The sequence below is a fragment of the Octopus sinensis genome, linkage group LG9 (genome assembly GCF_006345805.1).
Source record: "Octopus sinensis linkage group LG9, ASM634580v1, whole genome shotgun sequence".
Lineage (NCBI taxonomy): Eukaryota > Metazoa > Mollusca > Cephalopoda > Octopoda > Octopodidae > Octopus > Octopus sinensis.
Window position 1 is genome coordinate 56,986,520 of NC_043005.1, and position 25,966 is coordinate 57,012,485.

Sequence of the window (25,966 nt, forward strand, 5' to 3'; positions counted from 1 at the left end):
TGATATTCTCATCAATTCTGAGATATTTGTTGCATTCATTGCTGGAGAAATAGTTGTGCCGTTGATGTTAATATTCTCTGCCTGGTTGATTATCTTTTCTTGTTTGAGTAACAAATATGAACATATTTATCTTGATCAAAATCCATTCCTATATCCCATGAGAATGATGTAACCAGCTCTAACTCTCATGTCATGAATGTTTCTTGAGTACAACTTGAGGTTGTTTGCAACAAAGGCATGGGTGACATTAATCCTTCTGTCCTCTGCAGATCTCACCATGTAGCCTTTGCATTTCCTTAACAGGGCTTACAAGAGCTCACTGCTTAGATGAAAAGCATTACAGATAAACTGTCAGTTTGAAATTTTTCTGTTGACAGCCTAATTTTGTTAGTCACTCTTGTAGGAGCTGTTGTTCTTGTTTATAGCTCTGTGGACCATGCTGTTGTCAGTCTCTTAATGGTATTAAGTATTGTATTTGGGAACTTGTCACGGTGTAATGACTCTAATATTCATGAGCCACACACCTTATAGTCTAATCATAGAGTCAACAGGTTTTGGCAGTGTTTTTCTTCTTTTAGAATGGCTTTGTTGATGAGGAACTGTGTAGCACAGCCACACACATTTTTCTTTCCTTCAGGCCTGTTCATCAGCCACCATGTTATGTGTTTCACAGTGGTCTTGGAAGAAAACATTTAAGCAACCTGTGTACAGTTTATACATGATATTCAAGTGTGCTATCAGTCTGTACATTTTGGTTTTGTATTGTTTCCCAGTTATAAGGGATTAATATGCTACATGCCTCTGTCAACCAGTCTGGTACATCAAGCTCAGCAGTGATTGTCCTTTTGAAAAGGTTAATGTAGGTTGCCCTGTAGAACATGAGCTTTCTGGACCTGTAACTGACTATCATGTCTCTCCCTGGTGACTTTCTATTTGATAGCTTTGCAGTAACCATCAGATGAGTTTCACTGTTGATATTATAGGTTTTGAGAGAGATGTTTGCATAGTACTTATTCTGTATGATACATTTATGTAAGTGTATGTATATATATGACTGTATGTGTGTATGTATAAGTAAGTGTGTAGGCACATGGCTTATCAGTTTGAGCGTCAGGCCCCCACAATCATGAGGTAGTGAGTTTGATTCCTGGATTGGGCTGTGTGTTGTGTTCTCGAGCAAGGCACTTTATTTCACATTTCTCCAGTTCACTTGCCATGTTACTGGTGCCAAGCTGTATCAGCCTTTGCCTTTCCCTTGGATAACATTAGTGGCATAAAGAGGGGAGGCTGGTATGCATGGGTGACTGCTGGTTTTCTATAAACAACCTTGCTCGGACTTGTGCCTCAGAGGGTAACTTTCTAGGCAATTCCATGACCATTCATGACTGAAAGGGATCTTTACCCTTATGTGTCTATGTGCATATGTGATGTGTGTGTGTATATAATCATGTATCATCATTTTCATTTAATATCTATTTTCCATGCCAGCATGGGTTGGATTGTTCAACAGGAACTAACATAAAAGAGGACTGCACTAAGCTGTAATGTCTTTTTTATGGTTTCTACTGCTGGATGCCCTTCCTAATTTCAGTCACTTTATAGGGTGTACTGTGTGCTTTTTACACGACACTATCACCAGTGAGGTCACCAAATGACTAACAAGACAAGACCCCTTAAGTGGAATGTTGTATTGAGGGAGGAGTCTTTATGTGAAGTGATTAGAAGTTAAAGTGAGATAGAGGGATAACAACAGGTATCTTGCCATTGGGGAGATATATAATTACTCCATTTGGAAAAGAGAGGAGATGGTGGTGAAGATGTGTCAGGGCAAATCCTCAAGTTAGAGGAAGGGGAATGCAAGAAGTGGTACAGGGTGAATGAGTAGGTAGGTATGTTCTCGAGTGTTTGAAAGGAGACTTACAGATGGATAAAGATGATGATAGAGGGGAATGCAGTGAGTGGTGAACGTAGGTGAAGATGTAGTCATTTGGGAATAATTTTTGGTGGGGGAGGTGGCAGCACAGATGATGTGAAGTGTGTTGGTGTGGGATGCAAGAAATATGCACGGAGCAAGGGACTAAGTCTTAGGCACTTAGGAACATAAGCAATAGGGGTGCTGGGAGCAACTATTGGTTAAGTGGGGGTTTGTGGAAAATGGTAAGTGAAAAGGGCGTGCAATGGAAATAAGATGGTATGGGATGTCACTGAGGATGCATGAGACAAAGGAAGTGATTCAAGAGAAAGTGAGAAGTAGGGAGTTGAACTATGTGCAGTTTTGCTCTCATAATTGCAGCAGCTGACTGAATAGTACTGTAATCAGAAGTGTTTTGAAGGGATTGACATTAGGAAGAGATGGTCAGTTGGAGGGGTGGATGTTATGAGGATGAATTTTGGGGGAGAGATTCATCAGAGACAGGCTTAGTGCAGGTGCATAGGCAAATAATATGCTTTTAGGGCCTCATCTTTGCTTAGATTGATGAGTCTTTTTGAGCAAAGCAAACCACCTATCATCTTAGTCTTTGTCATCCCCTCCAGGAGGCTGAACATATTGAGGTCAATTTTCACTACTTCATTCTATGTCTTCCTAGATTCCCTTCTTTCATAGGTTCCATTCACATTTAGCAGTCAGCACTTCTTTATGCTGCTGTTCACATCTATACGTATCACATTACCATACCAATTCAGTCTTCTCACTCACATACACCTGATACCACTTATGCCAAATTTTCCTCTCATCATGTTTAAACTTGGTTGTATGTGCATACTGATGTTGCACATCCATCAGTACATGGTAGCTTCATTTCTGTCTAGCCTATGCCTGCTCACTGCATTCATGGCCAATGTTTCACTATCATGTAGCATTAGCATCATATAATCTGTTTTTCAGTCTGAGAGAGTGGCCTTTTGTTATAGAGGTGATAGCTCTCTGGACTTTTTCTCCACTCAGTCCTTATTTTTGCAACTTAGCTTTCAGAGCATTCTCATCCACTGCTAATTTGGTCACCCAGGGTAACAGAAATATCTACTACCACTAAGGAATCCTCCTGGGTGTTTGAGGTAATTTGTTTTCTGTGTTCTTAGTGTTTGTTTTTGTGCATCTGCCACACAAAGCCTATTTTCTCTAACCTCCCTGTGATTCCATGCACCTCTTACATGTCTACATTTTGCACAAGGTGCACTGTATCCCAATATCTTTCCTACATATCAAACAAGGCCATTTTCCTGAAGGGATTTGTATTTTGTCTGTTTTCCTGCACACTAGAACTTTGATCTTTACAAGTTTACTTAAGGGCCATTTGATTTCAAGTTATTCCTCACCATCTGGAATTCCTTTTCTAATTCTACTATAGATCCAGATACAAGAGCACAGTCATTAGCAATGAGTCTCCTGTTATGGCCTAGAGGACTCTAATAAATATGAGAAGACTTAAAACTGACCCCACCTGCACACTAAATCTAAATTTATTGTTATACTAATTACTAATTCTTTCTTTACTGACAACAACTTTGTACATGGCTTGGATGACTTTCACCAGCCACTTGGGTACCCCTACATCTGTAACAAGAGACCATGGAGAAGGTTATTTCTCCATGTTGAGAAATACCAAGTACAGCTGTTTATTTTTAGGCAAAATATTTCTCTTGCATTTGACTTATTATGAAGATAGTGCCAGTAGTGCTTCTCCTTGGCACAAAACCAAACTGCTCTCATCTTGGGTAACACTTTCTCTAATTAGTTGAGCTATGACCCTTTCTATAACTTTCCTGACCCAGCCCAGCAATTTGATACCTCTAATTGCTTTTCTCCTTTTGTTACAAGTGACTATAATACTCTTTTCTAATCTAGGCACAAGGCCTGAGATATTTGGGAGGGGGCCAGTCGATTAGAATGACCCCAGTACGCAACTGCTACTTAATTTTTCAACCCCAAAAGGATGAAAGGTAAAGTTGACCTTGGCAGAATTTGAACTCAGAATGTAAAGACAGATGAAATATCATTAGGCATTTTGCCCGGCGTGCTAATGTTTGTGTCAGCTCACCACCTTAAGTGACTATAATACTGCCACATCAATTGTTAGGTACGATACCTTCCTGTGCAACCTGATTAATCGCTTGTTAAGATTATCTCTACAGATTTTCTATAGAAATTATAGCCAGCACTAATTTGTTACAATGTTTTGTATCCAGATACATATAAAAATTTAAACAACAATGCAATTGAAAATGGAAAAATGGGTAACGAGTGTTTATGCCATATTTCAGGAGTTCTTATTCCTTCATCAGTATCACATCCAACCCATTAACCATCCACAAACTCATTGCTTAAATAGCCACGAAATATAATGGTGTAACTTTACTGGATAAATCAATTTTACAAGTCATTAACCTGATTAATAATACAGGAGACTAGGTCTTATCCAACTCCACCAGATCTTTTTAGTATCTCATCAGTAATTTATGATGGCCCAGGAGTCTTCCCTGTCTACATATTATGTTGCTGTCATCTAGGATAGCTGGTCCTTCTTTTGGGTTCATATTAGGAAAACACTCCTCTTCCTATACACTCTCCACAGATAGTAGCCTTTCATATCAGCCTCTTTCTTTCCAGAATCACTAAGTACAAGCACATCAATCATCCATCTGTATACAGTTCTCACTCACAGTATCACAATTTTCTCTGATACACTGTTTTTCAATTCAGAATATCATGTCCCTGGTTTTCATGCCATAGAACATTGGCACATCTCTTCCTTTTTTGCTTCTCTCCTTGCCAGATAGACCTGTCGCCTAGCTTCTCTTCTAACCTCCTGGTATGTTCCTCTGCTACCCTTTTTCTTCCAATCCTAGTTTCTTTTTTAGTTTTGTGACCCTGTCGACTTCACTGTTCCACCATTTCATCCTTGGTCAAGCTGGAACTTTGTAATCTTCAGTAGGTTTACCCAAAAGAACTTCCAGTTCTCCTCTACATTATATGTTTCTATCTCATCCCCCATTTCACCAAGTGCTTCAACTAGTACTTCTCTAATTTTCTGACTGTTCACTGAATCTTTAAGTTGCCATAACTTTCTTTTAGCTTTAAGTCTGAAGTCACTAGCCACTGATTGAAGTTGGGTTGTAGGTTCCTCATCCCAGAAGGTTTTTGCATTCACAAGCATCTGTCTAGCCTGTTTTCTTGTGAGAATGTAGTCAATCTGGCTTGTGTGCCTACTAAATTGGTTGCTGATCATCAGCTCATTTGCATCACAGAACTCTAAGAGCCTTGCTCCCTTGTCACTTCTAGGATCAAAGCCATAGCCTACATATATAGCATGAAATCAGTGTTCATTGAAGTCCCCAACCACAAAGATGATTCACTATTATTTGTCATTGAGCTAATCTGCAAAACAGTTTTGTAAAATCAGTTGTTTTGTTCATTTACCACTCTCAGTTGAGGAGCATATACAGAGATGAATGCTGCTGTTGTATTTTCCAAGATTTGTCCTAAAATTAATTATCCTGTCACACCCTCTAATTACATTGATCACCTTATTTATCAATTTCTCTGCCAAAAATATAACTACATCTCCCACGCCATCACTATTGCACAGCCAGAAGAATCTATATCTTTGTTCCTTGCCCATGGGAGTTTAACTGAGGCTCCTCTCCGCCTTGCATCTTGTACACAGCAAACATCTACATTCCTGTTTTAGTATTTCAATAAGCTCATCAGACCTACCTCTTGTGCCTAGATGGATTGTGGGTGTTCTGATTTTATGGACTGCTTGGGAGGAACAAGTGGGCAGCATCTGAAAAGAAGGAGGTTTTGTATGAACATTTGTTTAAGGTTAGAGGGCTCTTGTACATATCCAAATAATTATTACAAGTACGTCTGTTCAATAAATTACCATATCTCCCAAATCCCCAGGGCTTCACCAGAAAGGGTGGAAGGCCAAGAAACTACGACTGGGGTGTGAGGTACATTCGCTAGTGACTTTCTGCATATACTGTACATGCATTATATTATATATATATATACCCACATGAGTACACCTTATAAGTAAAAGAACTGCAGGAAGAATGCTACTGATTGGTGTGGTTGGGTGAGAGTTGGAAAGGGAAGGGAGAATTACAAGAGCTGATACCATCTCTAGTCAAGCAATCATTAACTTTAGTACTTTTACATTTAACATATTATAGTAACTTAATTAGGTAACTAGAAATCTTTCAGAAAACAATATGAAAATTCATTTGGTGCCTGTCAGATTATTTGAGGATTTGGGGAACACAGCAAAAACATTGAACAATATTATCACATATTGAAAGTAAATAGCAGTCAGGTACTGAAGTCTCATCAATGAACATATCAAGAATGTGTGTGTGTGTGTGTGTGTGTGTGTGTGTACATACGTACGTACATATATATATATATCATCATCATCATTTAACGTCCGTTCTCCATGCTAGCATGGGTTGGACGGTTCGACCGGGGATCTGGGAAGCCAGAAGGCTGCACCAGGCTCTAGTCTTATCTGGCAATGTTTCTACAGCTGGATGCCCTTCCTAACGCCAACCACTCCGTGAGTGTAGTGGGTGCTTTTTACGTGCCACCTGCACAGGTGCCAGGCGAGGCTGGCAACGGCCACGGTCGGATTGGTGTATTTTATGTGCCACCGGCACGAACCCAGTCGAGGCGGTGCTGGCATCGGCCACAAGTCGGATAGTGCTTTTTACGTACCACCAGACCAGGGATCCTGGCTGGTTCAATTCGATTTCGATTTTGATTTCGCTTGCCCCATATATATATATATATATATATATATATATGGAACACCAATTTTATGAATGTTAACACATTCTCAGATCATCCCTATGCAATTACAAACTCAACTTTTAACAAAACAATGTTTCATATGACATATTGAAATGGTTTGCAAACAAAGGAATTTTCAAGTCGAATTTGAGTTATTTTAATGAAGCACTGACCAAAGCAGGATATACATCCTGAGTGGTGAGGTGACATACAATTCCATTAACACAAACCCATACATTCCACAAAATAAGTATGATAATTATTAGGTCCCACTATTAGAGGATAGGAATATGGTCAGTGGGGGCATAAGTAACAATAGGAGTGATCAGAGAAATAGAGTTAAATAATAAATTTAATATTTAGAGAACTTCACTACGAGAACCTAATGTCTTGGTTATAAGTAGTGACTAAAAAAGGGAAAGAAAAATAGAAATAGACGGATAAAGTAATAATAGGAGATAAGCCAATTTGAATACTGGAAGCATATCAGGCTGAGAGGAAAAACAACTTAAGGAGTAGTGTAAATTATAAGAAGAGAGACACCACACATAACATGAACAATAATAGTCAAATAGGTAAATGATTATGTAAGAGAAAGATAATATAGTATAATCCATGTATCTTCTCAAATTGCTTCTGGTTTCTCCTGTGCATTGGATAAATACTTTCCTATGTTTAGTTGATATAAAATATTTATTAGACATGATTAAGTTATCTTACGCAACATCTTAAGAATATTATATTTCCAAATGGAATAATCAAAAACTTAAGCAACATGTTAGTAACAATGTAAATGATTGTAACATAAAAGCCTTACACACAGACTTGCTAGGGCATGGGTATATATGTACAATTATGTGTTAGTGTGAATGTGACCTTAGTGTGAGGTCAATATATTCAAATGGAATGTCTTTTGTGCACTTGTAGAGGCATATGAATGCGTAAATGAATCTGACTAATCATTTTTTTGTAAGAACTTATCAAAATAATATGTTCAGATAAAAACTTAGCCTTTGGTATGGAGACATGTCTCATTCCTAGGTAAATTGAATTTCTATAGAAACCTTGAAATAAGAAGTTTTCAAAACTAATAACTTAATTTATGACAGAAAACTGGTCTGTACTATATACAACCTGTATTGTGTTGGGCTGTCAGTGTGATAGGGGACTAATTGCATAAGCCAACAAAAGAAAAAGTTTTTTTTTATGTAAAAAAATCTCGAATTTTATTTAGTGTTTTTTTTTTGTCATATAGAGTCCAAAAATGGTATCCTTTTAGTAGTCATTTTAAGACCCTGGATCAAGAGGATTTTTTTTCAATAAAACAACTTATGAGGAACAAGGCAGAACATACAAACATACATAGAAACTGGCTTTTTTTCAAAACCAGAATTTTTTCTTAAAATTCTACTGAAAAACTAGTAAAAGTCTTTAAATTTCTACTGACAAATTACATCATTGTTCATACCTAATTTCTCATGAATTTGCATTTGGATAATTTTCTTGAGTGCTAAACCTCAGGAAGATCATGCTATATGTACATCCATAATAATACAAATAAACATATACATGCACATACTTACAAATATATATATATATAACATAACAAGACATTAAATAATGATGATGATGACCCGCACATATGTATATATTTGAGGTTTGCGTGTATTTGTATATGTTAGCTCATTTGTGCTGCTGTGACAGAGAAAGCATCATGTATATTCTGCGAAATGGTTGGTGTTAGGAAGGGCTTCCAACTCTTGCAGCCATGTAATATGCTGGAGCTCAGCACAGTCCTCTTGCATGTTGGTTTCTATTGAGTTGTCCAACCTATGCCAGTATGCAGATTATATTGCTTTGAGGCACTTGCAATAATGAAATGTATTGGAAATATCGTTAATGAATTTAATAAGATATTCATTAGATGCCCTCACCATTTGAGGAGGATCTTTCTGCATAACAATCTATTTACTTTAGGTTTCATTATGTTTTTACAGTAAATATGCATAGTTTACTTAAATTATATTACTAATGTAAAATTAATCATTCTTGTGAATATAAATCCTGTTTATATTTTATATGTTGATACATTTATATATGTTGATATGTTTGTGGTTTTCGGATATGTCCATATAATTCATTTTTCTAAAAAAAAAAAATCTTTTTTTTGTGTGTATATATATGTATATATGTGCATAAACACTCACTCACACACACACACGTGTATGTGTGTAGACAAATGTGTATGTATATACACACATATATGCATATTTACATGTGTGTGTGTGTACAGTGCATACTTTTATTATGTGTGTGTACATATATATGCGCACGCACGCACACACACACACGTGTAGTTATATATATTTTTGTACTGATGTTGCTACATTGCTAAGAAAGGCAACTAGCTGCAAACATACCTCAAAACATTTGCCTGTCCCCTGTTAGTTTGGAAAAAGTGCTTACTGAAGAGTGTGTGTGTATGCAAGATCTAGTTTTCTGTGCTTGCATGTTTGGCAGTCTTTATTGAGGTATTTTTTATGACTGGATGCTTTTCTTCTTGCCAATAATAAATGACAACACTTGTAGGATGGTATCATTTACTTACAACTATCACACAATGTAAAAACAAAGATGCATACACAAACATGAATATCTGCATGTGTACATACATGATGAGATTCTTCCAGATTCTGTCTACCAAATCCACTCACAAGGCTTTGGTCAGCATGGGATGTAGCTGAACGTTGACTAAGGTGCAAGAGAATGGGGCTGAACCTCAAACCATGTGTTTGGGAAGTGGACTTAACTGCAAAACCAAGTCTGCACCCCCTCACACCATTTCATCATCATCATCATGTAATGTCCGTTTTCCATGCTAGCATGGGATGGATAGTTTGACAGGGTCTGGTGAGGTGCAAGCTTTGTTCAAACTCATTGTCAGATTGGCTTGGTTTCTATGGCATCTTACAAAGTGTACTTGGTGACCTTTGGAGATATGCTGTGCTTGAGAAGACCCAACAAGCCAAGTGAGACCATAGCTCATGGCCTATGCCAGTGGGTGTAACCAGTCCATTTATGAATACCCCTCATTCATTGGACAATAAACCTTGCTTGTGAAGACATTGAGGCAAGTGAAATCAAAATCAAAATAGCTGACGTGGCCGATAACAGTACCGCTTGATTAGCACTAGTGCCAGTGGAACGTTAAAAGCACATCCGAGCCAGGGCCACAAATTGGCTCCCATGCCAGTGACACATGAAAAGCACCGTTCAAACGTGATCGTCACCAGTGTCATTTTACCGGCACAGGTGCTGGTGGCATTATGAAAAACAACATTTGAGTGTGGTCGTTGCCAGTGCCGCTGGACTGGTTCCCGTGCAGGTAGCATGTAAAAACACCTTTTGAGCGTGGTTGTTGCCAAAACCGCCTTACTGGCCCTTGTGCCAGTGGCACATAAAAGCACCCACTACACTCTCAGAGTGGTTGGCATTAGGAAGGGCATCCAGCTGTAGAAACTTTGCCAGATCAGATTGAGACTAGTGCAGCCTCTGGCTCACCAGCCCTCAGTCAAAGCGAACGTAAAACGATGATGATGATACACACACACACACACACACTGGACTTCTTTTTTGGCTTCTGTTTACCAAATTCACTCAAGGCTTTGGTTGACCTTGAGCTATAGTAGAAGACACTTGCCCAATGTGCCATGAAGTGGGACTGGACCCAGTTGTGAAACAAGCCTCTTACCACACAGCTATGCCTGTGTGTATGTGTGTGTGTGTGTGTGTGTGTGTGTGTGTGTGTGTATGTATATGTGTGTGTGTGTGTGTGTGTATGTATATATGTGTGTGTGTGTGTGTATGTATATATATATGTGTGTGTGTATGTATATATATGTGTGTGTGTGTATGTCTATATATATATGTGTGTGTGTATGTACATATATATATATGTGTGTGTGTGTGTGTATGTATATATATATATATATATATATATATATATATGTATGTATATTGTATTTGGTGCATCCTATACTATGTGGTCCTCTTATACACCTGATATCACTGTACTTAAAGCCAGCTGCACCAATATTGAGAAGATAATTTTGAACCAGATACATTTGGCTGTTCATGTAGTCAGGAGAGCAGGTGGAGTGCTGCCTAAATGGGTATTTCTTGAAGTAGTAAAAGAAGCCTCAGTATAAACCAAGGAAGTGGTTTAAGGATGTTATAAAAGGCAATCTTAAAGCTATGGATGTTGATGTGGATATCTGGGATACTTTAGCTGAAGTTTGTACTTCATGGAGAGATACTATCAAGTATAGATCTAGTGTCTTTGAGCAAGAGTGAGTAGAGCATGCTGCTTTGAAGCATTCACTCCTTAAGTGCAGTGCTTGTGAAAATCTAGCAGGAATTGAAGTGCAATGTGTGTGGACGATTTCTTCTTGCAAGAGCTGGATTTGTCAACCACCTAAAGTCACATGAGCCTCAGAGAAAGCAAGCTGCTTGTGAGATGGTCCTACCACCACATACTTAATTTGCAAGTTAGCTGGTGGGTTGAGCAAACATGGCAAAACACATATGAAGTGATGCCAGGAGATAGACAATTCATCTGTTACATCTGTGAATGTGCTTGCAGAACAGAACTGGGCTGAAAAGGCACCTGTGTGCACATGATTGTGTAATGTTCAGTGAAGAGAAGGCACTCTTCTGATAAGAAGTGGCAATCAACCCCCCACATATTTATACACACTTACACACACCCACACCCCCACATATGTAAACCTACACATACATAAATACACAGTTATAGATATGCATGTATGATGATGATATGCATGTCTATACACACACACACACACACACACACATACATGCATATATGGATACAGGACATCACAAACAGTAAACAACATGAAATACAAAAACAAATAAGTTGAATACGCAAGCAACGAGTGAAAAAAAAAGAAAACAGGTCAAGTAACATAAAGAACGGCCCTTCATCTGTTGTCGGCTGCCTATCTGCCCCTCATTTCGAGCATTGAATGGTAATATGAGTCTTCAAAGGCAGTTGCTTCCACAAAATCCAAAATAAAATTCGGGACAAAATTTAGTAACAAAAATAGGACAGTGGAGACATACAAGGAAACCAAACGAAAACAAACATGGGGGGTCATTAGACCAGACGAAGGTAAAATAGTGAACGCTGGAGAAATATTTTCTTTGACGAGAGAGATAGATAGGATACATCCAACCTTAAAAGAAAAGGAAGCTGATCACATGAGGAAAAGAAAGATGGACTATGGTAACATGTGAGCAACAAGAGAGAGTAAAGGAAAAAAGAGGGGAGAGTGAAAGAGACAGATAGGAAACGGTGAAGGGAGAAAAAAAGAATTAGAAAGGATGAGAGAGAAAATGATGGGGGAAAGAGAACAGTATAGGGTAGAGTTGTATCAATAAGATTAAGATAAACTTACTTGGACATGGATGTGTGGCTTTCAATCAAATAATGTGGTAAGTAGCTTGCTTACCAACCACATGGTTCCAGGTTCATTCCCACTGCGTGGCACTTTGGGTAAGTGTCTTCTACTATAGCCTTGGGTCAACCAAAGCTTTGTGAGTGGATTTGGTAGACGGACTCTGAAAGAAGCCCGTTGTATATATGTATATATATGTATGTGTGTGTATATGTTTGTATCTATGTTTGTCCCCTCAACATCACTTGACAACCGATGGTGGTGTGTTTACGTCCTCGTAACTTAGTGGTTTGGCAAAAAGGACTGATAAAATAAGTATCAGGCTTACAAAGAATAAGTCCTGGGGTCGATTTGCTTGACTAAAGGCACTGCCTATATATATATATATATATACACACACACACACATACATACATACATGCAATATATGGATACAGGACGTCACAAACAGTAAATGACATGAAATACGAAAAGAAGGTTATTAACTATTTTAAAAATGTCTTTTGAAAAACACAAATTCCATGAAACTTTTGGGAAGAAGTTTCATGTTGTGTGTGAGTGCTTTCATTGTACAACTTTTCAAAACATGTTCTGGGCTAATACATAAAGAGGAAGTTGTTTTTAGTTATTGTGTTGACTTTTTCAGGTCAATTTCACATTTAGAATTCTTATAAAGTATTCTTCTTCTGCCTTTCATAGTTGATCATTTTTGTCCTTTATTTTGAAAAAAGAAAATATTTGGAATTTTACATATGTACAAATGTCTAGATGTACATTACATGGAACAATTCTAATAGATGAATACTTAATTTGCTGTTTGTGCATTCTCACATGGCTGGTTAGTCTTGATCCTGTTTCTGCAATGTAACTCTTGCATTTTGTTTAACAATTCATGTTTGCATTTATCTTCAATTCCTTCCTATTCTTGTATGAATCTCACCCTTGTTAAGGAGTATTTTGAGATTTGGTGGTTGTCTTGGGCTGTTGATGTTTTGCAATTATTGAATTATTGAATTTGTTGGAGATTTGATGATTGATGTAGAAATGGGATGTGTGTCATTGGGCTGAATGTAAGATTTGGTTTCTAGGATTATGCATGGTGACAAATGGAATATTTTTATGTGTTTTTGTTTTTACCCTCATTCTGCCTTACAGAGAAATTTTCATTGTGAGAGTTTCTGTAAGGCAGAGATTGGGATTTCGTTTGCATTGGTTTTGGCATGATTTATTAAGTTTTGTGGGGTATACACACATTTAGGTTTGTGTGTGTATATGTATGTATACACACATGCACATATGTATATACATACACATAATGCATATCGATCAACATCAATGGAAATTGCAGCTGTGATACCAGTGCCGGTGGCATGTAAGAGAACCATCCGAACGTAGCCGTTCGGTGGCACGTAAAAAGCACCATCTGTTCGTGGCTGTTGCCAGCCTCGCCTCGCACCTGTGCCGGTGGCACGTAAAAAGCACCCACTACACTCATGGAGTGGTTGGCGTTAGGAAGGGCATCCAGCTGTAGAAACATTGCCAGATCAGACTGGGCCTGGTGCAGTCTTCTGGCTTCCCAGACCCCAGTTGAACCGTCCAACCCATGCTAGCATGGAAAGCGGACGCTAAACGATGATGATGATGATATATATATGTGTGTGTATGTGTGCACATGAGACTGATGAAATGCACATGGTTTGCATTAAGAATGTGATATTATGAATTCATTTATGCTCATATTAATATATATATTTATGAAATGTATTTTTCATATAATATTGAAACAGATGTAAAGAATTAAATGTAATATTATAATTTCCAACCCATAACTTAATATATTTTTTACTCTTTGACCAATTTAATTAGCTTGGAATTTAATTTTGTATAGATAGTTTTCTTCTTAAAGATAAACCATCTACAGATATACAGTGTGTTAGCCAATATTCACAGGTGTGCTGACCAAGGATCCATCTCAGTTTCTTTTCTTCTCTTTCAGCACACACACACACACAACTATAAGTTCAGCAAAATATATTTTTACCCATAGGCTTTGTCAGGGACTAAAGGATGTGATGTACTTCATTTGGTTAAAGAGAGTACTACGTAGAAAGATAGATAAATAGGTAAAGTGTAGGTAACTGCACACAATGCCAAATATGGTAGGGATGGAGAAAGCTTTTGTAGCTGCTGGTGTCCATGGTGATGTATGAAAGTCAGCTGAGATTGTTAGTGTCACTAAGTCAAGTGGAGTGTTGACAATGGTTGTAGGTTATTTGGTGTGGGTGGGTACTGGTGAAAAAAAAAAGATGAGTGGGAGTAGCTGTGACAATGATGGTTTTGGGGGAAAAAGGTTGGAGTGATAAGTGTCTGTGATAGTAGAGGTGTTGATGTGTATGTGTGTGTGTGTGTATATATATATACATATATATATTAGTGTTTGAAGTGATGTACAGATATTGTATATTAAGAAAAAGGAGGCAGTCAGATATGTTTCACAGAAAATTTCTTTGGCCATTTATACAGATTGAAAAGAGGATGTTCAAACCAAAGCAACATCCTCTTCTCAATTTGTATAAAAGGCTGAAGAAATTTTCTATGAAACTTATCTGAAGAGCCCTATTGAACGGACAAAAGCACTAATAAACAATTATTCAAAATTCTGTCTGTTTATATATATATATATATATATATATATATATATATATATATATATATTCTTTTACTTGTTTCAGTCATTTGACTGTGGCCATGCTGAAGCACTGCCTTATATAAATGTATACATAATCATTGTTTAGCACCCCCTTCCAAGTTGGCATGAGTCGGACACATTGAATCAGAGGATATCTTGATCCCCAATATCTTTTTTGGCAGGGTTTCTGTAGTTGGATGCACTTCCTGATGCCAACCACTTTACTGGAGTGTACTGGATACATCTTTGTGATACCAGCACAAGTAGCTCACAAAATAGGAAAAGCTCCTTAGATTGAGTGAGGTTGTAGTAGAGAGGAAGGTGGCTTTATGTTAAATGGTGATAACATATATATATATATACACACACACATGCATGTTATAAATACATTCACACACAGATATACCTACTCTTTTACTCTTTTGTTTCAGTCATTTGACTGCAGCATTTGATTGACCTCAGAACTTATTCTTTGTAAGTCTAGTACTTATTCTTTTGGTCACTTTTGCCCAACCACTAAGTTATGGGGATGTTGACACACCAGCGTCAGTTGTTAAGCGATGGTGGGGGGACAAACACAGACACACATACACGACAGGCTTCTTTCTGTTTCCCTCTTCTAAATCCACTCACAAGGCTTTGCTTGGCTCGAAGATTTAGTAGAAGACACTTGCTCAAGGTGCCACACATTGAGACTGAACCCAGAACCATGTGGTTCATAAGCAAGCTACTTACCATACAGCCACTCTTGCACCTATATCATCACAGCCACTCCGTTGGCAAGAAAATAATTTAATTTCTCAGAAATAGAGTTATGACTTTTGTCAGTGTTATGATTTTTTTTCCCTTCTGACATTTAAAAGCCGCTACTTTTAGCTTACTTTAGAAGCAAATTGCGTGTAATTTTGTTCACCACTGTTAGTTCAGTGTCAATTTTAACATGGAGTGCAAAAACAAACATTTTCGCCATATTTTGCTTTTCTATTTCCATGATGGCAAGAAAGCTACTGAAGCTCAGAAAGAGATATGCAAAATTTATAGTTGATAGCTTAACAGAATGTACATGTCAGAAATGGTTTTAAAAATTCCATTCTTGAGATTTTTCACTCAAAGATGACCAATGTTCAGGTTGACCTACAGAAGTTGATGATGGCTGAATCAAAGCCATAATTAAATATGATTGTCATATAACTGTGTGAGAGACTTCAGAGAGGCTAAATGTATCACACAACAATTGAGAATCACTTAAAATATCTTGGACTTGTTAAGAAGCTTAATATTTAGATACCACATAAATTGAAAGAGATTCACTTAACACAATGAATCAATATTTGCAAAATGCATGTCAAATGCAATGAAATCGACCCTTTTTTAAACAAATCATCACTGGTGATGAACAATGGATTGTCTCCAGTAACATCAATTGAAAACGATCATGGTTGAAGCGTAATGAACCAGTACAAACCACATTGAAAGCTGAATTGCATAAAAAATAAGTCATGCTGTCAGTTTGATGGGATTATAAAGTTGTGTATTTTGAGATGCTTCCAAGGAACCAAATGATCAATTCTGATGTTTATTGTCAACAACTAATGAAGCTGGAGGAAGCAATCAAAGAAAAATAGCTAGAATTGGCAAATCGTAAAAGAATCATGTTCCACCACGACAACGCTAGACCACATATGTCTTTGTTAACTTGTGAAAAATTATTGGAGCTTGGTTGGGAACTGATGTCACATCCACCATATAGCCCTGACTTTGCACCATCAGATTACCATTTATTTCAAAGTTTGCAAAATTCTTTGAATGGTAAAACTTTCAACAATGATGATGATCTGAAATCTCACTTGCTTCACTTTTTGGCTAAGGACCAGAAGGTCTGTTAGCGCGGATTCATGAAGTTGCCAAAAGATGGCAAAAGGTCATTGAAGAAAATGGAAAATATATAATTGATTAAAGTTCATTCTTTGTATGAAAAAAAAAAATGACACTTATTTCACACTAAAAAACTGAAATTACAACCCAATATATATATATATATATATATATATATATATATATATATATATATATATATATATATATATATATATATATATATATATATATACATATATATATATATATATATATATATATATATATATATGCATGCTTTTCTTCATGCTGGCATGAGTCAGATAGTTTGGCAGGAGCTGGTGGCCAGCTGGGGAGGTAACAGGCTCTATCTGGTATGTTTTGGCATGGATTCTATGGCTGGATGCTCTTCCTAATGCCAATCACTTTACAGAGTGTACTAGCTGCTTGTAACGTGACATTTGTATGGGCACTTTTATGTGGTGCAGGTATGAATGTTTTTATGCAGAACTGGCATGGGCACTTCTATGCGGCATTGGCACTGGCATTTTTACATGGCACCAGCATCCATGAGCCCACAGTATATATACATGCACGTGCGCGCACACACACACACACACACACACACACACTCACACACACACGCACGTCTCTCTCATATTTTAGCTTCTACTTTGATAAACTACCTGTGATAACATTGCATTTCTTATGTATCTATAGTTTGCTCAAGATATACAATATGATGTTTCTATATACAGCAAAAAGGATGTTAGTACTACTGACTTGTAGGATGTTGTTTGGTTCACTTCAGAACATTTTACACATATTTTTTAGTAGATGCTTTCTACATGATACTACACTACACTTGGCTCTCAGTACAGATCTTATGTTTGTATCCTGTTTTTTTTTTACTGTCAAAATAACTGCTTCTGTGTAAGCTTCCAGTTGCCCTGAAGATCTATATGGAGTGAAGTTTGTCCAGGCCAGTCAAATATCCTAAATGTTGGCATCAATACTAATACTCAAATGCATTGTAGAATATTGTCCTTTTAGGAGAAAGCTCCAATTACTATATTTTTTAAAGTTTGATATAATAGTGCTTGGTCACTCTTTGTTCACAGTATTGTTGCATGATATATTTTCCTCGATACCTAATTTGCATTCACATTTATTCAAATGGAGGAAAGGGTCAAATGAATACACAGATGTGTTACGTATAAATGTATCGCATTTTATTTATTCATTATTGCTAGGTTTACCTTTAATCACTTCATTCCAGCTTGACAAACCTTTGCACATGCTAGCAAATTTATTTTTGCTGTTTATAATATAAACAGTGGGTTACGCACGACAGATTCAGTGTTTATAGCTGATCAAGTGTAACCATGTGTATCTCTTACACACTGATAGTGTCATAGACCAGTTTGTTCTGTTTACACGTACTTTATTTAAAAAGTGAATTGCCCTTTGGAACTGTTACCACAACGAAGGTCTTTCCACATTTGAGTGTACATTAATGCATTAAATATAAATGTACATAGCTTTATATATATATACTTGTATGTGTGTGCATCTTTTGAAATATGCATATATTGTACACACATACATATACACCCAGTTTACCATGTTCTTGTAAATATGGTATAACTATTTAAAGTAATCATAATATAGCCATTGACTGCCATTCTACTTCCCATTGATACTAGTGTCAATCTCATGTTGAATAACAAACTCGATTCATAAACTTATGTCTGTATGCAGTGTTTTTCCTTTAGTTTTGGCCTCGTGGAATATTTTCAAAGTCTGAGATCTTCATTCCCAACTTATAAAAATTTCACTTTTCCTCACTTAGCTGATGTATTTGGTTTTGTCACTGTTGTGTAACAGGTGGTAGCAAAGTGACTCCAGATAACATAGCACTTAACAGCTGTCTGCTTTGATCTTGGACTTTTCCCTAAATGCATCTTATTGATATCACTATTTTTGTGGAAGCTGCCAGTTGATATCATGCTTTTGAAGGTTTTAACCCTTAGGTATCTGGCCCAAATATTTTACCCTTTTTATGTTCAAACTAGCCAGATCTGGTTTCCCACACCTGTCCTACTATGTCATTCTAAAAATATACAATCACAACATTGAAATCTCAAAAGCTACTAGATGATGCATGAATGATTAAAAGCAATGTGAATAAATAAGCATTACATTTGACTGAGTAATATGAATGCTAAAAGGTTAATATAAATAGTTGGATTTCCTCTTTATCCAAGCTATTTATCTCAAATATTAGTACCAGTATTGCAAGTCCTGTCCAGTTTGACTCGGTAGTCACTCTATAACTTATTAGTTTAATCAATACCCAGTTATTTGTAGTACTTTTTGATATGAGATGCAGAGATTGTTGATACTATATTTGTTTGAAAAGCAGTTTTTCCACATTTTACTTTTGAGTAACAACATTTCAGTTACCCAAATTTCATCCTTTTATCAATGAAAGTTCTTATCAAAATACAGATATTTCTCAATGTTGTTGAATGGGGAGAATAGTTGACTATGTCAAACTTTTCAGTGTTAGGAACTAAAGCTTGTTATTTTTGCCAAACATAATGATTCCAGCAACACTAAATAGCGAATAGTCAGCTACCTTTCTGTAATCAAAGCCAGATGTCAAAGGTGTTTTTTTTTTTATAGTTTATTATTTTTTATGAATTCAGACAATAGTTTTCAATTAAAATTTATTTCACATATTTCCCACAATGCTTTTCAATCTTCTTGTCCATTGATTTGGACTGGCAAGGGGTATTAGAAGAATTTATTTAAAGCTTATATATGTTTAAGCAACGAATAACCTTTTAGTTGTTTACCAACTAAGTATTTTCATCCTTGGTTATAGGATTGTTCCATACTTCAGCAAGCCAATTTAGTATGTTAACTTACTTTTCCATTATTCGTTTAAATGGAAATTTTTAAAGAATATCAGCTTGTATCAGTATCCATCTATGAATTCTCTTGATAATTTCTATTTCTGCTGCTTTCAAATATAATTACTGTAGTTATGCAATATGCTTATCACATATTTCATGGTTTTTAAATAACTGATTCTGTTGGTGACTGACATTTTTAATATCAACATTAGTATTCAATTAATGGACAGATAGAAATAATTGCAACATTTACATAAAATTGGTAATAATGTATCATCATCACTTGTATTAGATATAGTTACAATGAAGCAAAATTCCTCAGAAGTGAGAAATATTTTATACAATGTAGTTAGAATTTTAGTTGGTGAGTAAATAGTGTTTCTATTATCTAATTAAAACAAAAAAAAAAGTTATGGTTTCTAGGCTAACTAAGGTTGGTACAGTTGTAAAGGAAGATTCAAGCGTATTTTTTTTATGCAGTTGTTTATGCCAGTATGTCTATTGTTGATAGTGATACACACACTAACGCACACCTACTTGATAACTGACATCATTTCATCTCCACTCAGAGGAGACTGTGTGAGGTGGTCAGTCCTCCAAAGTTTATTACTAGGAAGTGACTTTGTTAATGTGAGCAGTTTTGCATCTGTTTGAGCAAGTTCACCTGCAGCACTGATTTTTTTTTTTTTGCATGTCATTAAATTTCTTTTTTGCTTTTTTTCTCCCTGACTGCTGCAGCTTGTTTCACTTCCGGCATGACTATTAGCACAGGCATGGCTGTGTGGTTAAGAAGTTCGCTTCCCAACCATGTGGTTTTGTGCTCAGTCCTACTGCCTGGCACTTAAGCAAGTGTCTGCTACTATATCCCCAGACTCTCTGAATCCTTGTTAGTGGTTTTAGTTGATAGAAATTGAAAGAAGCTAGTCATGTATGCAAGTATGTGGGGTTTGTATGTATGAGCTCATATTTCCCTCATTTTCACATATGCTCACTTACTGGTTTTACTGACAGTATTATTTGCTTGGAGTGTCTGAGCTTCTTGACATGTATGTGATCTTAGGAAACAAGAGTTTGTTCAAACAGTTTGTTTGTTTCCAGTTTTCTGCATAAGCATGTCCAAGTTGTTCAATAGATTACAAGATTATAACCTTGCTTGGAAACGTTTGGAGATTGGCAACAGGAAGAACACCTGGTTGTGGAAAACTCTGTCCTGACATACTCTCATTTGACCCATGCAAGCATGTGAAAATAGACATTAAAATGTGCCTTGACATAGACCAAAGCTTTCTAACCTGTGAACATGAAACTATATGGGCTCAGAATATTCCCCCCCCCGGTCACGTTTTCAGATTAAAATTAGCATCGATTAGCCTATTTCGACTGTTCATGCTTACTCACATACACAGACTTGAATATGTTGCAATTTAACAACTGTTTGATACTTAATTTAAAAACTAATATTTACAGTGTGTCTTTTCACTTTTGTAAAACAAGTGGTATCATTCATTTTTAAAATGTTGGAAAGTCACTGCCACAGGTAGTTCTTCCTAAGTGGTGATAACTATATTCCTTCTTCAGCTAGAGTGTTGACAAAAGTTTGTTCAGACACAGCCTTGAATGGGAGAGGGATATTTTTTGCCATTTGGGAACAATATAGTGGACAATGGAGATGTTGGCACTTCCCCTAGTTATACTCTGCAGGTGGATGGTGTACAGATGAGGAGTAACTTTTGTTGATGTCACGAGTTTCAAATTTTCAGATTTTTTTTTTAATAGATAATAGTTTGCTTTTGTGAATATTGGGTTTTTTTTTAAATCAATTTTTTAGACAACAGCAAAACAAGTTTTGTTAATGTCTGCTTTGCTGCTGTCATTGAAGACCAAATCAAGTGCTGATAAGAAAAGTGACTTCGCATTTTATGCATGGTCCTTGTTCTACGTACATGTATATACACTATACCACATGCGCATGCAGGCTGATACTAACCACCTTGTTTTTTGTTGTTTCTTTCTGAATTCGTCACCAGTTTTACTTGTATTGCTCTCTCTCTCTCTCTCTCTCTCTCTCTCTCATTACCCTTTACCTCTTCCAATTGCTGTTTAGCTATGAGTGGAAATTTAAGTGATCTGGTTCCTCTTTTCATCTTTGCAGGTTCCTCATTAATGGTGGCTGGGACATAATGAACGACTGGTTGCATGATGCCCGCCAGTCAGAGAATACGCCACTGCTCATGGAGATATTAAGGGTTTATCACATTCTACCGGTAACCATTGATATTATGAAGAAGAATGATGCTGCCAAGACTATTAAACAATTGAGAAAGTCTGAAGATGATGGTCAGTTGATGCCATTTCTATCTTTTTATATTTTGTTATCTCTCCCTCTCTGTTTCTGTTGTTTTATGTCCTCTATCTCTTTACCTCCCTTCCTGTCTCTCTATATCTCTCTCTCGTTGATTTCTTTATAAGAGCTGAAGAGTATCAGAGGAGTAGTCTTATAGATAGAAGAGTATGCAGGATCATTTTATGCAATTAGTAAAACAAGTTATGCTGCTGTTGCTCCTCCTCCTCCTCCTCGTCGTAGGTCAGTGTTGACTGTTCCTGTTCAGTAATCATCTCTGTCAGGCTCTCGTGGGGTACAAGGCCTGCTCTTGATTGGCAGCAGCGATAACATCTGCTGTAGGTGAAGCTACTTGATGCAACAGAGAAGTGATGCCTCTCATGTGCTCTTTTGTATTCTCTCACTTGTTTTTCCTCAATGGCAGGAATAACGAGCTTCAATGATCAGTGCCATTCATTATGCTGCAGAGCCTTCTCCTCCCTTGCCGGAGTTCTTTATATGTCTTTTCACTCAAAGTTCAGAGGTGAATACAATCTGTTACAAAGGCTTTTGCCTGCAACATGAAGATAAGAGTGTACAGTGCTGCAGTGTTCCTTTGCTTCGTCAATGCCACAGAATGCTTTACCTTGTGCTGCAGCCATGTCAAAGTCCTATTGTGAGTCCAACTTCATCATCTGCTCTCCATCTTGCATATCAGATTGCAGGATTGCATTCCTGATAAGTTATGCTGTGTGTGTGTGTGGAGTGCCCTTTCTTTCACTTGTTCACTCACTCATATATATATACACACAATGAAATAGTAAATAGTAAATGTTGGGAAGTTGAAAGTTTTGCATTGAATGTGTTTCATTTTAGTGGAAGTACAATGTTATTTCTGGAAATTTTAATTGTGAGTTAATCTTTTTGTTACCATATTTCTGTTGAGATGCTCCGTGCTTCTTTCAATTACTTTTAGATATAACAAAGAATTTAGTAAAATAACTTAGTTATCATTAAGCTTGTGACTAAGGTTTGGTGGAAGATTTTAATTCTGAACTTTTGAAAACAAGACATTTGTACTATAGAGCCAGAGACAGTTTCAGGCGGGTTGGTATCAAAAGGGTTAAAAAATGTCACTGATCATCGGTTGCATTAACTGATGGATTCAAGAGTAACTCCTGTATTGATAAGAATGGTGTAGGGCATGCTAAGTAAATAAGATGTAAAATAAGAGAAGCAATAAGTGTTATTAGTACAGTGGCTTTTGTGCAATGGTAAATGTTGGGTGAATTACGTTCATGACTTATTTGTTTAGAAAACCTCCCCATCTTCTTATCTGTAGAACTTTGATTTTTACATACAATTAAGTTAAGATAATGTAGATAGGAAAGGGAGCAGGATTGGATGCTTTCATCTATCTAGTTTGGTGCTTTACTGTTTTGAGTTCAAATCCCATTGCGACTGTCTCTTTTGCTTTTCATCTCTTCTGAATTATTGAGTTGTTATATGTTCGGATCATTTTAACTTATTTCCTACAAAAATTCTAACTGAAGGAAAATAATTGTAGTGTGAATAATGTGCATGGCCCAGTGGTTAGTGTTGGACTCAAAATCATGAAGTAGTGAATTTGATTCCTGGACCAGGCTGTGTGTTATGTTCTCCATATTGCTCCAGTTCACTTAGCTATGGAAATTTTGTGACATCACTGGTGCCAAGCTGTATTGACCATTGCCTTTCTCTTGGATAACAGTACTAGTGCAGAGAAGGGAGACAGGTATACATAGGTGACTGCTGGTCTTCTATAAACAATCTTGTCTGGACTTGTGCCTCTGGGTGTAACTCCCTTGGAGCAATCCCATGATCAATCATGACTGAAGGGAGTCTTTACTTTTTAATCTGACTTAAAAAGTTACATACTCTTAAGATTTTGTGTGTGGGTTTTGTTAAATTATGAAGTGAAAGAGAATCTGTTACCAACACTTTTTAGCCGAAGTTTGCTTTATATATTTGTATGTTTGAATTTTCTGGTGAGATCATGTGTTGAAGGAGTTCTGAAAATTTGAGGTTGGTATTTGATCAAATGTACCTAGTATATGCTGTAAAGTGATTGGTAGAAGTATGGGGACATCATAGGGGTTTGCCTAATGCAAGTGCCACTCCGTAAAACGGTTGGTGTTAGGAAGAGTATCCAGCTATGGAGACCATGTCAAAATGAAAATGGACGAGTGAATTTGGATCCTTGTTATGTGTGGGGGGGGGGGGCAGTAACTTTAATCAAGATCTAACTTGAACTCTGATGACCTGTTCAATCCATGCCAGAATGGAAATTGGATGTAAAATGATGATTTGTAGTACTTAGGTTGTAAGACTTTGTAACACATATACTCTCTTTGCTCTTTTACTCTTTTACTTGTTTCAGTCATTTGACTGCGGCCATGCTGGAGCACCACCTTCAGTCGAGCAAATTGACCCGGGACTTATTCTTTGTAAGCCCAGTACTTATTCTCTCGGTCTCTTTTGCCAAACCGCTAAGTGACGGGGACGCAAACACACCAGCATCGGTTGTCAAGCAATGCTAGGGGGACAAACACAGACACACAAACACACACACACATACATATATATACATGTATACGACAGGCTTCTTTCAGTTTCTGTCTACCAAATCCACTCACAAGGCATTGGTCGGCCCGGGGCTATAGCAGAAGACACTTGCCCAAGATGCCACGCAGTGGGACTGAACCCGGAACCATGTGGTTGGTTAGCAAGCTACTTAATATAATATATTAAAATATAAAAGGTTCTAAAGATTTATATTGCGTTCTGGCTATTTATTGTAGTTACAGATACAGCTGGTTACTTGGCTAACAACTAAATGTATTCCTTATTATTAACAATTTCACTATATTAAAACAAAGAAAAGTTAAAAAGCAGGCACCACAGCTTTGAATGTTTAAAGTGTATATGTGTCAGTGTCTGAACAAATAAAGCTATTTCAACATAATTCTGGGATCTTATACATATGTAGGAATGAGACCACCTGTTCCTGATTAGAGATAGAAGCAATCAGAATATATATACTGAAGATAAAGTTAACTGCCCCCAAAATTGTAACCTTGTATGTCACAATGGAAACAGAATGTATTCATTGTTCTGTAGATAGTTGTTTTCTTGCAGGAGTTTGTAAATTGTTTGTTGTTTTTTGGTATTGATTTCTGAGCTCTCAAAATGGTACCTGCAATATCCTTGATAATCCTTTCTATTATCACTCAATCCAGCTGGGAAGTAACTGATGGTAACTTTCACTTAATTCAGAAACAGAGCAAATAATATATCTTGGTTAGGACACACAAAAATTGGTTGTATCATGGCTTCATAGCTCTTGAAGCTAAAATTGCTGGTCTTCATTTCCATTTCTAGGGTTTATGGGTTTTTGTTTTTTTTTTTTTAGTGCTTTTTCCTCATCTCTTTCATATTTGTAAATTTGGTCATTTGCTTATTGTTGGAGCATTTGTTTTGACTGTTTGATATCATTGTAGACATAAGATAGCTCTAGGTATATTATGGTACCTCTTGGTATCTTATGACTATGTGATTTGTTTCAGACACTTGAGCATGTAATCATGATAAATAACTGCCTAGCTGACTCAGTAAAGCATGAGATATTTTGGCATTGTTACTTTAACACTAACTTATATGACATTTCTCATTTTAATTTTTGTCTCATTCTCTCTCCCATCCCATCTCTCTGTTTATGTGTGTAAGCATATTTTTTCTTTGTGTATAAGAGAGAAAGTGCTTATGTTGGTCATGTTCAATTAACCCGTATATCATCATCATCATCATTTAGCGTCCGCTTTCCATGCTAGCATGGGTTGGACGGGTCAACTGGGGTCTGTGAAGCTGGAA

General features: G+C 36.8%; 1 protein-coding gene and 1 long non-coding RNA gene across 6 annotated transcripts in view; both read left to right on the forward strand.

Moving 5' to 3' along the window:
- The window catches only part of LOC118764855, a 16,645-nt gene extending 6,929 nt beyond the window's left edge, over window positions 1-9,716 (forward strand). The window contains exon 3 of the long non-coding RNA XR_005000678.1: window positions 9,706-9,716. This is a non-coding gene — a long non-coding RNA (uncharacterized LOC118764855). The remainder of the gene's footprint in view (window positions 1-9,705) is intronic.
- The window catches only part of LOC115215523 (serine/threonine-protein phosphatase 1 regulatory subunit 10), a 157,209-nt gene that overhangs the window by 76,734 nt on the left and 54,509 nt on the right, over window positions 1-25,966 (forward strand). For all 5 annotated transcript variants that reach the window (XM_029784699.2, XM_029784700.2, XM_036505984.1 and 2 more), the window contains one exon: window positions 21,890-22,074. In XM_029784699.2, coding sequence (XP_029640559.1) covers window positions 21,890-22,074 — 185 coding nt within the window. The remainder of the gene's footprint in view (window positions 1-21,889; window positions 22,075-25,966) is intronic.